We start from the raw sequence: 15,137 nt of genomic DNA, 5'->3' as shown, positions 1-15,137 counted from the left end.
TTAAACTTGTTAGCTTTCAAATATAGGAAAGAAAATCACCCTTGCTACTTTTTTTTAACTGTGAGACACTTCTTAATGAAAAGATATGCATCAGTCTATTGGCATATTTAATTTAGTTTCTTTTAATTACACTCTTCAAACTACTTAGGGAGTTTATTTTAAATCACCTGTGAACGATGTATTATTTTGTATCTTTTTTGTTCATTGGAAAAAAACCATCTTGCAGGTTGTGGTGGATTAATAATGGGGAACAGTTTCTGTCTTTATGCATTCTGTAATGTAAAATGTTCCAATTAATTTGCAGATAAATTAATATTTTACATATAAGTTACTCTGAGTTGTTTCGGCTGGCTGGCAGATGCTTCCAGAAAGGAGACATCTATTGTGCTTGAGACAGGCAAACTTGCTTTAAGACTAACCTTTGTCCTTAGCGAATCCTGTCATTTTGGGTGTTTTTTCTAGAAAACTCATTTATTTTCTCCACATCTGGTACTTCCATAATAACATCTTCGTCTGGCAAGTGATTAGTCTGTAAAATTCTAAAGGTCCTAGACATGTTTCAGCTAACTTGTGCAGTTGAGTTCAGCTTAAAAATATTAAAAAATATTATTATAATTTGTAGTTCACTGAACCACTTAGAGTCAAATGATGTCACTCATAGCGCTGCACTACATCTTTCCCTGCTAGAACTGGCCATGCTGATGACATATGTTATTTCTCAGTGGGGTTTCTAACGGTGTCTTGCTCCCCATTCTTGATTCACTGTCCACTGAAATCACTAAGACTATAGATGCTGCTTTCAGCATGCTTTTACTCTCTTTAGAAAAGTTTTGTACCTCTGGTAGGAGTCTTCAGGAATTGTAAAAGCAAGTTTTCCTTTGCTTTGAAATACATCTGCTACAAGTGATTAAGAAAATCTACATGCTTCCTTGCCAAGCATGATCGTGTCTGGAATTCATTTAGTAGTTCTTTTTACATGTTTTATTTGCATGTCTCCATGGAATAGTCTAAATGTAAATACGAAGAAGGTATTTCAAATTTAACAGTGAATTTTGGTACTTCTAAGCAACAGAAGTTGAGAATTTCAAAATGCACCTGCCCAGCCACTGTAAAGAGAGCATCTTGCATAACTAAAATGGGGGGTGGCAGGGGAGAGAAGGGAAAAACAATGTCCTCTCTGAGCTGCAACAGCAATAGCTTTTGGAAGCTGCCATAGCCTGCTAGATGGGATTGTGAGAAATTCCCTCTATATTAATGTTTTAAAGTATTCTTAAATTAAGGAGAAGAATCACTACATCTTTAAAACTAGTAAGAGCTTTTTTTATGATGTGGCTCTCTAATCCATGTGAAAACCTTTCATTTTGCTGTTACGTTGCTGTGTTCCTTATGATTTCATTTTGAAATCAGGACAAATGTTTCACCTTAAATAAAAGTTAATGGATGTAGTATAGGCAGACATCAAGCATCAATCTTGATTGTCCAAGTAGAAACTATGGAAATCTTCTAGTGTCCCTTCTGTTCTTATACTATAATAATGAGTTTTAAAAGTTGTGGGGTCTTAACATTGTCTCAGTTAAGGTAAATTATCCTGTCTCTGTTCTAACAGGTAGAGGAAACAATGTCTTCATTAGCTGAAGTGCAGCAATTGGATAGTTTTCATTATCTCTACAAACAGCATATAATTCAACTTATGGAATGGGTTTCAGTATCATGTGATTGCTGGACATGCTATTCTCCAGAAATACTACAGTTAGATGTCATCGCAACTCATTCAGGTACAACTTACTTAGTAGTTCTAAAAAAGTTAAAGTGATAATCTCCATAGCCTGCAGATAAATTGTGTTTTATAATGAATAGTGTAATATTCAGAAACTTCACAAGAATATGATGGAAAGCAAAACTGAAAATGTTGAAGCAGCTCAAATGCCAAAAGGCTTCTTGGCTGCAAGGGGTATACTAAAAGTACTTATGTACAAGTACGCTTTCAGGTAAATGAAATGGGTAAGGATTATGGGGAAGCGAACTGATGTAGCTTACGTGTCCAAAAATTTATCTATTTTTTCCATCTATTCACTAGTCTTACAAAAAAATACCATCTTCCTGTACAAACATTTCCTCACTTACATTCTTCAACACATTGCTGTGTACAGATTAGTGAAACATACTGGCACCTAGCTTCAGATCCGCACAGCGAACATTCCTCTGACACAGCTCTCCAGATTGCATCTACAGGCAAGGACATAGTGACAGGCAGTTCTTTTCACCTAGACACCCATTTTAAGACGATTAAAATGGAAGTCCTGTTCTTTTGTTTCTCCTTTCTGTTAGTTAAAAAGGGGATGTAGACAGCTACTTCAGCTACAGATGCAGTGTTATTATTGCTACTGCAGATAGTTAAATGTGGATAGGTATGTTTTAAGGGACTGTATCTTCTGCATTTAATCCTTGAATCAAAAAAAAGCCTCAACAAACCTATGTGAAGCATCCACTTGCTGGTTTGTGCAGCAACCCGTATAAGTACTTTTTCTTTTTTTATCTGTGGAAAGAACAAAAAGTTTTTTCAGTGCAAGATCTGAGAGGCCAACTTCTCTGTATATTTGTGCTCCCATTTCCGTGACTGAGGGACTTCTAGACAGTTGTCTCTGTTTTCCTTAATGCTAAATAAATCATCAAATGTCTGGGCAAACATTTTGGCTTGCACCCAACACTGGTAATATGCTATTGTCTGTGTTTGCTGTCTGACACAGCAGCTTCTAGAGGAATTTTTTTCTCTCTTTCTTTTCATTCCCACACATAATGTTGTTTTTAATCAATTTAATCAGGTTTACTCATTTAAAATTTCTCAGGTTTTACTGGTTTTCAGGAACGTATGCTTAAGCTGAAATTAGTAATGTAGTTTATTTTGTTTATTTTCCCTCTGTTGAATTTGCTGTTATCAGTTTGATATAACAGTATTATCTTTTAAATGTCTCAGAACTCACATGAAGCAATGTATTTTGAATAAATGCTGTGAAAATAAAGACCTATTTGTTGGCACAGAAATTTAGCAAACTGCAGTTCAGCACCCTGTATTGCTTCAGTCTAGACAGTGAAGATTTGGGGGTTTTTTATTATTATTTTAAACATTAAATTTCCAGGTATTATTAAATGCTATTGAACTTGTTTTGGAATCTTGAATACTTCAATCTGTCCAGTCCCTATGTGAGGAATATTCTTGTCATCAGAAATGCCAGTGTTGGGTCTCCTGGGAGGATTTTCTGAGTGACTGGAGTTGAATGGAACGTGCATCACAAGGATGCAAAGCTGAAGAAGTTCCTAGAGGAAAGTAGTTTATTGCAAACATAGAGCAGAAGGAGCATTCTACAGCAAGAAGCTTGCAGAATAAAGCATGTGTATAGTCTGTATGTATTCTTCCTCTTCAAAACCATGTAGATGTTAATCATCATCAACAAGAGAGGCACAAACTTCCTTCTGTTTTGGGAAAATAATTTCTTCAAATGTTGGGATAACGGCTTAGAGGGATTTTTTTGTTTGTTTATTGTTTAGTGGTGAAAACAGAATTAATCATAGGATGTGAAAATGTTAACAAGCTAGAGAATGAATTTAGAAAAATATTTTTATTTCAAATAGCTTCTAAAATCCATCGTATTTTAGATTCTCTTGTAAAATGCAAATAAGCATTATTTAAACATGAAGGAAGAATACTGCTGCAATAATTCTATTATCCAAGTTTTGAGGCTGACCCTTTCAAACATGCCCTTTCCTGTGCCTCTGGGAGTCCTGAACATCTTTCCTTGAATGCTGCACATAGAAAAACTTGAAAGAAGAAAAAAGCGATAGTTAATTCTGCTGTTTGGAGTGGTGTTATGGCCATACCAGATCCAGTATAATTTTTCATGAAGTTTGATAGAAACAAAACTTTGTGCATAGTCTCAAGCTTTCAGAGGTACATAGTGAACAGAGTTGATCCCCCCCAAATGCATTAGTCCACCCGAAATGTCATCTTGTACCACCGGTCCCAGCAACTAGCGGACATCATTGATACGTCCATGCTACATAATGCAGTGTAGTACAGCAATACCAAGCTGGCTAAATGACGTGGGGTAAACTGATCTTCGGGGAGCGCCGTGCTGCCATGGCTAAGACTGTGGGTACCTGAGCCCATGGCGAGTTAGCTTGGGTATTTGTACGCTGCCTAATACGATGTAACATGGATACATCAACAGCTGCCATGCAAGAGTGGAAAGTTAAGTACTATTTTAATACCAAGTATATTACAAATTTTAATGCACTTGTATATTAAACATCTAAATCAAACTTATTAGTACTCTGAAATAAGTCTTATGTGTTTACTTTCTAGGTCCTGTCATAGGTCAAGCTCTAAATAACTTTATTCTCATTCTTAAGACGTGTCTTCAGCCAAACAAAGATCCCCAGATGCGGTTAAAACTTTTCACTGTTTTATCACAGTTGCTCCAGAAAGCAAGTGAAACTGTCAATTCTCAGGGGTAAGTAGACTTCTAATTTCACACAGCTATTTGAACACTACAGTGGCATTAAAAAGTAATGACCATGGTAGTTATTTAACCCCTATAATTGTGTCCATGTTAGCATGTCTGGAAGAAGAAGGACTTTCCCACCATCTTCTAAAGCGTGTTTTTCTTGCTGTATTTTTTTAACAATGCTTAGAAAGGCAGAGTCCAATAATTTTAAAAAAATATATAAATAAATTGAAGTTTGGACTTCCTCCACTGTAGTCTTCCTTCCTACCTCTGCCACTATAGAGAATTAAAATGGATGTCATGCAGATCTGGATAGTTTTCAAAAAATAAAGAGCTAGAGTTGAAAAGAATACATGTTTGAAAGCTAAAATTGGGGATTCTTAGGAAAGAAATGGCGGGGGGGGGTAGATGTTTTTTTTTCTTTTTCTCCCAGTTAACTGCTAAATCCTTTAACTTTCCCTGTAGCCATTGTAAAGAAACCATAAAAACACCCCAAAAAATGGGCATTTAAAAAAGCCCATGATATAGTACAGTGTTTAAAAAGCATTAAACTAAATGTTTGATAAGGAATTATTATTACTGTCAGTGACTGAAGATGGAAGTCTCCTGTTGCTTGGCACTATTGATGCATTGCAAGTACAATCTAACTATAACTTATGGTGCTTATAAGAATGCCAACAGTGGGGCTCTTTTGTCATTATTAATTTAGTCTTACTAGTAGTGCAAACACTTCTACAAGGTGGTCCTGAATACATAAACCATATCTGCTCTGCTTTTCCCAGTGCCTGCTGCATTTAGTATGTAAATGTATTCTGCTGCATATTTTTTCTTTTTTTTTTTTTTAAAAAGTATCGCAGGAAGTGTTCTTCCTAAAAGTACTTTGATAGCAATTGTCGTTTATACTTAAAAGCTTTTTTCATTATTCTGGTAAGCAAATTGGCACTCAGTGGGCATTCTGGTATGTTGAACATTCATTCAGGTTCCATAAGGCCATGTTAGTATGAATGAAGATGTATTTTTACCATTTTTAAATATATTTAGTATATTTATGGCCTGCATCCTATAATGGGGGGAGGAGGAGGAACCCTGGTGTTCCCGTTCAGTGGGGGATTCCAGGTAAGCTGAAGAATCTTTGCTAATGTATCCCCTAATAGATTTGGAGCTAGTGTGCTTAAGATGAATATAATGAAGCTACCCTTTCTTAACAGAAGGCTTTTGCGCCAAGTGTGTTGTTATCTGTTTCTGTATTTTCAGGATCCAATGTTAAAACCCTATTTGTATGAAAAATCTCTTTGTAGTCAGTGGATTACTTGTTTAAATAATCATGTAACTGAGTGGTAGTTACAAGATCAATCTAGATATGCAAGAATCTTCCTGAAAGAAAGAATTAAAAGCACTTTGAAAACTATTTTAAGTGTTCCAGGATCTGACTATTTAGTGTAAGCTAATCTGTTTATATCTCAGATCTGTATGATCTGAGAATGCAAAGACCGTGTAGCCAAGAAATGTCATCTCACGTGTTCTGTGATGCCCTGAACACAACTATAATGTTTAAGTGTGTAAAAACATATTTCAGTCTGAAAATGGGATAATGTGACTCTCTCCTATCTATTTATTTTCTTTTATGGCTTAATTTTACTGTCCTTTATTTACTGCAGAATACATTATTAGCTGCTATTCATCTACCATACAATCATATTTATTATTTTCTACATTTGTTTTTAAAACATTAAATACGTTCATTCTTTGAAAGTATTTAATCAAATTCAGACCTGGTCAACAAGTTAGTCTCACTGGCATTTCTTCTCTATACATTTTCAGTTATCTGATATCCTGTCTTCCTCCTCAGAAATAGCATTACAGATAACTCAGTTCTTCGAATTCTATTCTGCTGTAAAATTCTCTGTTCTACCTCTCATTGTGATCTACAGAAAATCATTTAGGCTGCATCTAAGCAGTATGACAGGTACATTACATGGCATGGTACAGAGTCCTGACCTGCAGTGTTCCTGACTGGGGTGGCTAGGAGATAGGAAGGACTTCTCCATTAATGCATAGCCTTACTCATTCTTTGTTTCTCACCTGTACAGTAGGACTGGTAGCACTTCTCTACCTGAAAGTCTCTGAAGTGCTCAGGTAAATGTACTAAGTTAGATCATGTAGGTACTGCTGGTAGAGAGCGATGGTCAGTGCAGGGCCACATGGAGAACGTCATCAAAGAGTAAACTTCTGTTTTGGCAGTAGTCAAAGTAAATGGGATGAATAAAAAAATCTTTCATCCATAACCCAGTCATTTGTATAAATAATGGAGCCAAAGGGGGGGGAATAGAAAGCTAGTGCAATGAGCTGCCAGCTTCACTAGGATTCCCAGGAAAGGGAAATTACCAGTGTAGAAAAAATAGAAGAATATTCTTCTAAGTAATACTCTCAGAGAATATAGCCACACATCACACTGGCTCTCCACAGATAGCAATGATGGAAGTTGTTTCGCTCAGGGCAGTGTGAGTGAATGGCCTCTTGTCAAGATTAGATACATCCAATGAGGTTAATAGACCTGTTTGTGTGAAGAACGACTCCTGGCTAAGGATGGCCCAGTCTAACTCATAATGAGGCTCTCTGTCCTGTGAGAACAAGAGCAGTGCAATGAATTTTACCAGTAGGTTTATCTCCAAAAACTAAAAAGCAGGAGAGGGAGCTAAATGACTCTCTGAAGTCTTGATCCTACTTACCATTGTCACAGCAAATGCTTTAATGTAGGAAGTAACTTGTAAGGTTTTTGTGTTTGAAAACATTTTTGGAGGCTTTGATTTGTAAAAGCAAATCTGTTTTTGTTTCGAATTACCGAGATTTAGGATGTTAAGTTTGAAAAAACAAAAACATACACACAAAAACCAAAAACAGTCCACAAACATATAAAGCCAAGTGCAGCAGTGCCATAAAAGCAGAAAAGGAGCCAATCCAGAACGAAAATGTATAAAAAATAATTAACATGGAATGAAAGTTTAAGTATGTAAGCCCATAAAATGGGGGGTAGCAATTTTAATGTAATCCCAAGTTCTGCTTTTTATATCTGCGTAAGAGCTAGGTATTACCGTATGCACAGATCACATTTTAGTTATTTCATATCCAATTGAGAAGAAAGTCTCAACTCTGTAAATACAAATAGCACAGACAGTATGTTTTCGTGGAAATTACTCACTTTTAGAATTCAGTTCCATAGATTTACAACAGTAAGATCTGAAAATGGAAAGAGGGAGAATTTAATTGCATCAGCAACAGCAAAAAATACATCTTAATGGTAATGAGAGATAGTGTAGTGAAGTAGTAATAAGTTCCGGTTACACAATGGCATTCCCTGCTGGCAGTAATTTCTTTAGCTCCTTAAAAACATTCTTAACAGTTTAGATAGGGAGAGTTTCAGTTATTATACTAAACACAGTTGTGTGGTCATCTAATTTTGTTTAAGTCTGACATGATTGAGTCAGATAATTGCCAGATATTGCTTTACTGAGTCTATTTCAAGGCACTAGAACAGATATTCTCACAAATAGCATACATAGCATTATGGTTACCATAATGCTGATGGAATTTACCTTTTATGTTTTGACAGATTGGTTTTTCTTTGCAGTTTAACAGGGCTTTATTGAAAACAGAAGCAGCTACTGATCAGATAGCGCAAAGCTTTTTTTTAACTTCGGAGCTAAAAGGAAATTTGGAATGATCATTTAGTTACTTTTTTTCCTGGCAACTTTTTGAATAGAAAATTATTAATTCTCAAAAATGTTTTTAAAATAATAAATCAAAAGGGTTTTTACAAATTTAGATGTGTCTAATGGGGCATCAGATTTCTTATTACTGAACCTTAAGTGCCATCTGCTGGACTGGAAGCAAGGATGGATCTCCGACTTTCTCAGAGACTGAGTGCTCCCTTGGCCAAAGGGCTAAGCAGCAGCCAGGTGTATCTATTGTCATCATGCTGAAGATGGAGATTTTCAGTTTTGTGTGTGTGCAATAGATAATTGAGGCCTGGCAGGCTAGCTGGTTATGCTTTATGCAGATTACACCCAGATGACAAGGTCTAACTGCAGGGATAAAGGGTAGTTACAGGAAAGAAGTAGATACAATAACATTTCTTATTACATTGATACAATATTATTATGGAATTTTTAATTGCTGGATTATCATTGCTAGATGATTTTGGCTTGTTGGGTTTTTTGGGTTTTCTTTAAAAGTACTTAGTGATAAATGTTTGTTGTTAACATCTACCCATTATGTTCCTCCTGTGGCTTGGCACCTCTCTGTAGGAGCCACTTATTCATCCTGGAAATGTTGGCCTTCTAGCAAAAAGTCAGCAACAGCTTCTTCCCTTTCTGCCAAGCACCAGGGCGGTGATGTGCTGTTTTGCACTCAGGTGGCTGCAGTCCAGGTCTGCGGGAACTTTGAATAAAGCGGGACACAAGTCATGGTAGATTTAGCCTGTATTTGTCAATCTGTTTCGCATGCTGCCAGCTGCTTTTTAAGGCAGAGAAGCACAGTGAATAATCTGAGCCTTAGTTATCTAGTCACAGCCAGGCATGCATGTCTCTTTGATGCAGCAAAGTCTGTTTTAACTTGTGTGTATGATCTATATCTTTTTCTCTTAATCTAAAACTGTTGAGCTGGAATTAAATGGGTGTGAGGGAATACTGCCTATTGCAATTGCTGACTCTCACAGCAACTTTTAGTATTATAATAGCCCATTCAATAGAGGAAGAGGAAGAAGCATCAGCAAAAATATCACAGATTTGTGTTTGTAATGAAAACAAACTAGTATTGGGACTGGCACCATCAGAAAATCCTGCAGACCTCTCATCCTTAAGGGAGACGAGTTTCTGAGCCAAGGGAAAGCTGAAGTATTCTGTGTAGACTCCCTGCAGTATCAGTAGTTCAGGTCTCATCAATAGCATTCATACTTTTCACACTATAAATATTTTTCACTGGACAGTTTCAAAGGGCCTTACAAATATTAATGAATCCTCACAGCATTCATATGGGGTGTTATCGCCACTTTACAGACGGAGAAAATGAGACAGAGAGAAGGTAAGAGGCTTTCCAAGATAACACAGTGAGTCATGGGCATCGTCTGAAGTGGGAGAAAGTCTAGCCTCCACTTTCCACGAATGTTAGGTATTTGTTTAAATATTATCTAGAAAAATTAAGTTATGAAAAGCTTATCACATACATTATAATCACATTGGCTTACAAGATTTTATTCATTTTTTTAGAGTCTTTTTTCCTGCCTGTGTTTCTATGACAGAAAATTCTCTTTTACATCCTGTCAGTCTCTTTATCACTTTCTCATGAACCTTTATTTTGCTTTCTTATTTTTGGCTTCAGGCTGTTCCCTAGCTACCTTGAGACTGTGATAAAAGACATACTGGCTCCTAATCTGCAGTGGCATGCTGGAAGAACAGCAGCTGCCATCCGGACTACAGCTGTATCATGCCTTTGGGCTCTTGTTCACTGTGAAATGCTTTCACCAAAAGAGGTAAATTCTCCTTTTTTCATCAAATGTACTTTGAAATCTTAGGCAGGAATACAAAATAAATGCAAGGGCAAAAAAATAATAAATCATTATTGTAAGTAATATTTAAAGAAGGACATGCAGTTTTCATAATAAAATTCATTAATTGTAATTGAGTATTAATAATTGAAACGATCAGTAGTGGAGGGACGATGATGTCCTGATAAGAGACCTGAGGCCAGCAATATGGTGAGCTGTAGAACTCACCGTCGTCAAATTTTGTAGATCTTTGTTCTAGCATAACATCAGTTCTGTAGCACAGAATACCACCATTAGCACAACTTGGGTACCTGACGTTATCGGACCCCTAGCCAGCGCCCATGCAGCAGCACTGGAGCTAGCCAGGACATGCTTTTGTGTAATGTGGCAAAGACAAGTTGTCTGGTTGCCTTGGAGCCCACAGGTCCATTTAGGAAAAAAAAAATCTGAAAGATTCCTGGAAGGGGCAGGAGGACTTGAGATGGAACTTGAAGGGTATCTGTAGAAACTGAAGTAGAGAGCTAACGAGGAGTACACTTAAGGAAATGTTACCCACCATAGTGATTAAGGATTAATTGAATCTGAGGGGTTTTTTGAAGCTTCTTTGCTAATAAAAATGGTATTTGGAAATGATGCACTGGAAATATGTTAAATATAATGGAATTTTAAATAAATAAATGGAATTAAAAATGTTATTAAATGTTCGTAGTCTTTTTTGTCTTTATAACAGACCTTAATTGAACAATGTGCTTCAACACATGTAACTGGTTGAGTTCACGTATACAAAAACACTGATATCAGAAACTACTGTTCTGGTTAAACATTTTTTTCTGAATCAGTGTCTGAATGCCTTTTTTGCATTAATGTATACAAAATGTACATACTAAAGTCAAATTATGAAACTCACTGCAATGTTGTATTATAACAGTCTTTATTGAAAAGCTTCCTTTTAGAATAAGAGCACCATCTACTGGTATACACGCATAACCCTCATCTCCAAATTATTTAAAGTCCTGCCAACATTTTTTTAAAAATAAAAAGGCAAGTAAGTGTAAAGCTTTTACAAGTTATATAAAACTCATCTGCATATGTACTGAGCATTCATGAACTGGATGATTGACTGGTGGATTTTCATTTCCCAAGCTTGCTTAGAGGCAAAAATAGAGCTATGTAACTTCCAAGATTTTCAGGTTAACTTTTATAGTTAACTTTTTCTTTTTAAATTAAGCGAGCCAGTATCGGTCGGTCCTAATGGTAACTGATGTAACCAATAAGCTATTGTTTTAGAGTGACTGAAAAGCTGTTGTTCTTCTATGCTTTTCCTCTTAATTGTAGATCTTAAAAGTCAAAGATGAGCTAATGCCCCAAATTATTGCTGCCATGGATGAAGACTCTAAAATTACTCGACTGATGGCTTGTCGTATTGTTGGGGTTTTTTTAAAAGTCTGTGGGAGGCAGTTTGATGAAGATAAATTTACCAACACTTACACAGGTAAGTGTAAAAGTTTAATTATTTTTTTAATAAGATCTCCGTGTTGAAGAATTACAGTGGCTTTTTTTACTTGAGGTATCATAGTTAGTTTAGCTTTTAAGGATGAAAAGCATCATGCTGAAGCAGTAGGCAGATTCACTGGTATAGGTTTAGGATTCAGTGTGCAGGTTGTCCACCTCACCTGTAGATTCACTGCAGCTGGTAGCAGTGAAAGCACTAATACAGACTAGGGAATGACAAAAACTGTTGTATGTCACTATGGCATCTGGCTTTAATCCCACATAAAGAAAAAAAAGCCATTAAACAGTTTGAGGTGCAAATGGGGGCAGATTTTATGTAGACTCGGTTTCTCAGACATTCTTATTTCACTCCCATACACGTATTCTAGCGCTCTTTCTGTGTTCTCTTATCTCGTATTGTAACTATTTGGGTAGTTCTTCCCCAGAGTAATTTTAAAGATATTAAGGAAGTAGAAAAAGTAAAGTGCTGCACAAAATCATAGCATTAGCAGCATTTTTGTGTATGAGAAGCAATTTAATGTCTTAATTCTGCAGAGACTAAGACATGGTCTTAAACTGTCAAATGAGACTGCTTGAAGTGTATAAAGTACACATACACATTTTAGAAAATCAAGGTGTTTAAACACCTGAGTAGGTGTTGTCAAGTGTGACTCCAACAGCACTTGCTTCTTGCAAGGCCTTTATGTAGTAGCTTTTTAACTGCAGTACTTCATTTCATTGAGTTGTTGTATTGCAGACAAGTTAATGTCCTTTTTGAAATGCCCTCACTCCTAGTTGAGCAGAACTGAGAAGTATTTGCAACGCAATTATGCATTAGACCACTAGATGGAACTTCACTCAATATTACGGTCTTTGCAAGGCTTGCCAGTATTTCATCTGCATTGCTTCCTAGTTTAGACTATATGAAATAATGTTCTAACTATAGTGAAAGCAGAACAGTAATGCATTATATAAATGGTAGTCACATTGTTCTCCTTGCTGTGTTTCAGAGTGCCAAGAGCAAACCATTTCATTGCACCATAAATAGACCTGAATAGGTAGTGGGTTGTTTTTCTTATTTAAAAAAAAAAAAGGGAAGAAAACACTAATCTAGAGTGCTGTAATGTCAAATAGAATATGTAATACTACTTAGGAGGATGTTTAAATGCTAAAGAATGCATCAGGAGAAGCACAGTCTATGCTATGTAAGAGGATTTATGTTCTCAGAGATACATATAAATAAATCGGACTTTCCCAAACTCAGCATCTTAATGACTGATGCTTTTTCTTAGATGGCACAGCAGAAATCTAACAAAAAAACATTTTATTTTGGGGAAGTACTTTGACAATTGTCTGATCATGTATATATTTGCATCTTGCATATTCAAATAGTCTGTGATGCAGTCATTCACTGAAACAGTAACATTTGATAGAAATACTGTGCTTTATAGAGCACAGAAATACTTAAACTCTGTATTTCTGTAATGCATTAATAGACATTCACGGTACCTTATTAGAAAGAGTGCTAGAGAATGTTCAACTAACCTAAATAATTTTGTACATTTCTTTTAATGTTTTTGACAACATAATCCAATAACAATGCAGTGCATGCGTTTAGGAACAATGTACTATGTGTATTTGCAGTGTTCAAAAGACACATATATGTCAAAAATGCAACAAAAATTTCAGTGATAACAAAATACATTTGTTTTTTGAAATGCAAAAGATAACTTTGCTGTTCAGAGTGCTATTTGGTTATGCACATGCTCCTTTTCAGAAGTTTTAAAGCGTCTGGATGATGCTTCGTGTGATGTACGACTGGCAGCTGCTCACACTTTAACTAATTGGTTTAAATGCTTAAAAGACAGTGATGTGAAATCTGCAATGGAAAGTCATATTGAATTTCTGTACCAAGAACTGTTGATACATCTCGATGACCCAGATCAAAACATCCAAAATGCAGTCCTAGGTAAGACTTTCAGTTGTATGTATTTTTAACAATGCTTTTTAAATCAAGTTTTCAAGTGTTATATGAAAGTAGCGCATACAACTAGAGGCTAATCCTAACAGGCTGGAAGCTTTCCTTTGGGCTTCGCTGAGTATGAGCTCAGACCTTTTACCTGTATGCAGAATGTAATGTTTTATCTAGCACTCACCAGAGTGCATCAGAAGACTTTACAGATGGTAAACAGGAGGGTAGACACTAACCACTGCAGGATGTGACCATATCCTAGTTTGTCTGATGGATTCTTTGGAATTTATTGGTGTATCAGTCTGTGTTCAAGCACGTAAATGTCAAAATACAGACCTCAGCAAATGAGAGAGGAATCAGGTTGTCAAGACTGCACAACTTGTAGAAGAAGAACAATGGCCAAGTTAGGTTTTGGCTACTTTGAGGGAACTTGGATAGAGAAAGGCAGAGTGGCTAATGATTTATAAAATGTATTTTTGTTTTACAGAAGTTTTAAAAGAAGGAAGCGTTTTATATCCAGAACTACTCGTGAGAGAAACTGAAGGGGTTGTTCATAAACATCGAACACCAGTCTATTGCAATCAACTACTACACCACATTCAGTCAGCCAAAGGATCAGCTTTATGAATCAATGCTGAAATTCTTTTTAGTGAACTGTATGTGAAATCTGTATGATCTGGATTACTTTTGTATTTTCATAAGAAAGGCTGAGCAATAAATAGGTTGTTTTTTCTTTGTAAGATCACTATTAGCTCATTTGACAGTCAAATTGGCACAATTCTGTGTTCTTTGCCGTTTGAACAGTTCTTTGTATTTGCTAGCAATAAAAAGCAATGTTTTAATTCACTTTGCATTGGAAGTTTTTCAGATACAAGGTTTAAAGGAGGAATGTTTTTCAGGAATTTGACACTATTTATAATTGAGAAAGATAATTTATTTAACAAAGTAACAGTCTAATGTCAAAGTTATTAATGTAATTCAGCAAGGACTCAGTCTTTCAAGGAGCATTTCAAACTCTGGATAATATTGAGCCTTTGCAGAATCAGGTCTGTGAGGATCAGTTCTATCAGAAAAAAACCAGCCGAACTTCTCTTGCATAATGCAGCAAAATTTTTATAATGTTTTGAGTACTCATTATGCTGGTATAATAGGGACATGTTCTGAGTAGGTGTCACTAAAGGAATAGTTTTTATTGTCATTGTATTACATTTCGTGACTGAGAATAAAGCTAACCTTTTATAAATTAAGGTTTATATATAGGAGGAAATGTGCTGTTTTGTCATTAAGATTAACAGTGTTTATATTTTTGTATTAAATATATCACATCTACAGTTTTTATGTTTATACCATTGTGCCTTGGAAAGCAAGCAACATCTGTTTGCATATTACTTTGAAATTAAATTCTCCAATATTAGGTTAAAGCTTGATTTATTTTTTTAAGACATTTTGCAGTGTATAAGTTTTAGTGTCATCTTACATTCTCGGTTATGTAATAAAGTGAGTGAGATAGATTCTTGCCTAAGTCATTGTGGGGTGGTGTGCTATTTACTGCAGACACAAATCACAGAAAATCAGGTTCCTGGTTTTTTTTTTTTTTTCTTTTTAATTATCTGTATTGCAGACAAAAAGT

At 35.8% G+C, this 15,137-nt stretch overlaps 1 protein-coding gene across 1 annotated transcript in view; it reads left to right on the top strand.

Moving 5' to 3' along the window:
• The window catches only part of DNAAF5 (dynein axonemal assembly factor 5), a 30,474-nt gene extending 15,619 nt beyond the window's left edge, over window positions 1-14,855 (top strand). The window contains exons 8-13 of the mRNA XM_009819194.2: window positions 1,607-1,775; window positions 4,361-4,508; window positions 9,879-10,029; window positions 11,380-11,536; window positions 13,313-13,504; window positions 13,995-14,855. Coding sequence (XP_009817496.2) covers window positions 1,607-1,775; window positions 4,361-4,508; window positions 9,879-10,029; window positions 11,380-11,536; window positions 13,313-13,504; window positions 13,995-14,134 — 957 coding nt within the window. The 3' untranslated portion in view covers window positions 14,135-14,855. The remainder of the gene's footprint in view (window positions 1-1,606; window positions 1,776-4,360; window positions 4,509-9,878; window positions 10,030-11,379; window positions 11,537-13,312; window positions 13,505-13,994) is intronic.
• Window positions 14,856-15,137: the final 282 nt, after the last annotated feature.

Source organism: Gavia stellata, chromosome 18 (genome assembly GCF_030936135.1).
Source record: "Gavia stellata isolate bGavSte3 chromosome 18, bGavSte3.hap2, whole genome shotgun sequence".
Lineage (NCBI taxonomy): Eukaryota > Metazoa > Chordata > Aves > Gaviiformes > Gaviidae > Gavia > Gavia stellata.
The sequence above is the reverse complement of the archived record's forward strand: the minus strand, read 5'-3'. Positions and strand labels throughout refer to the sequence as shown.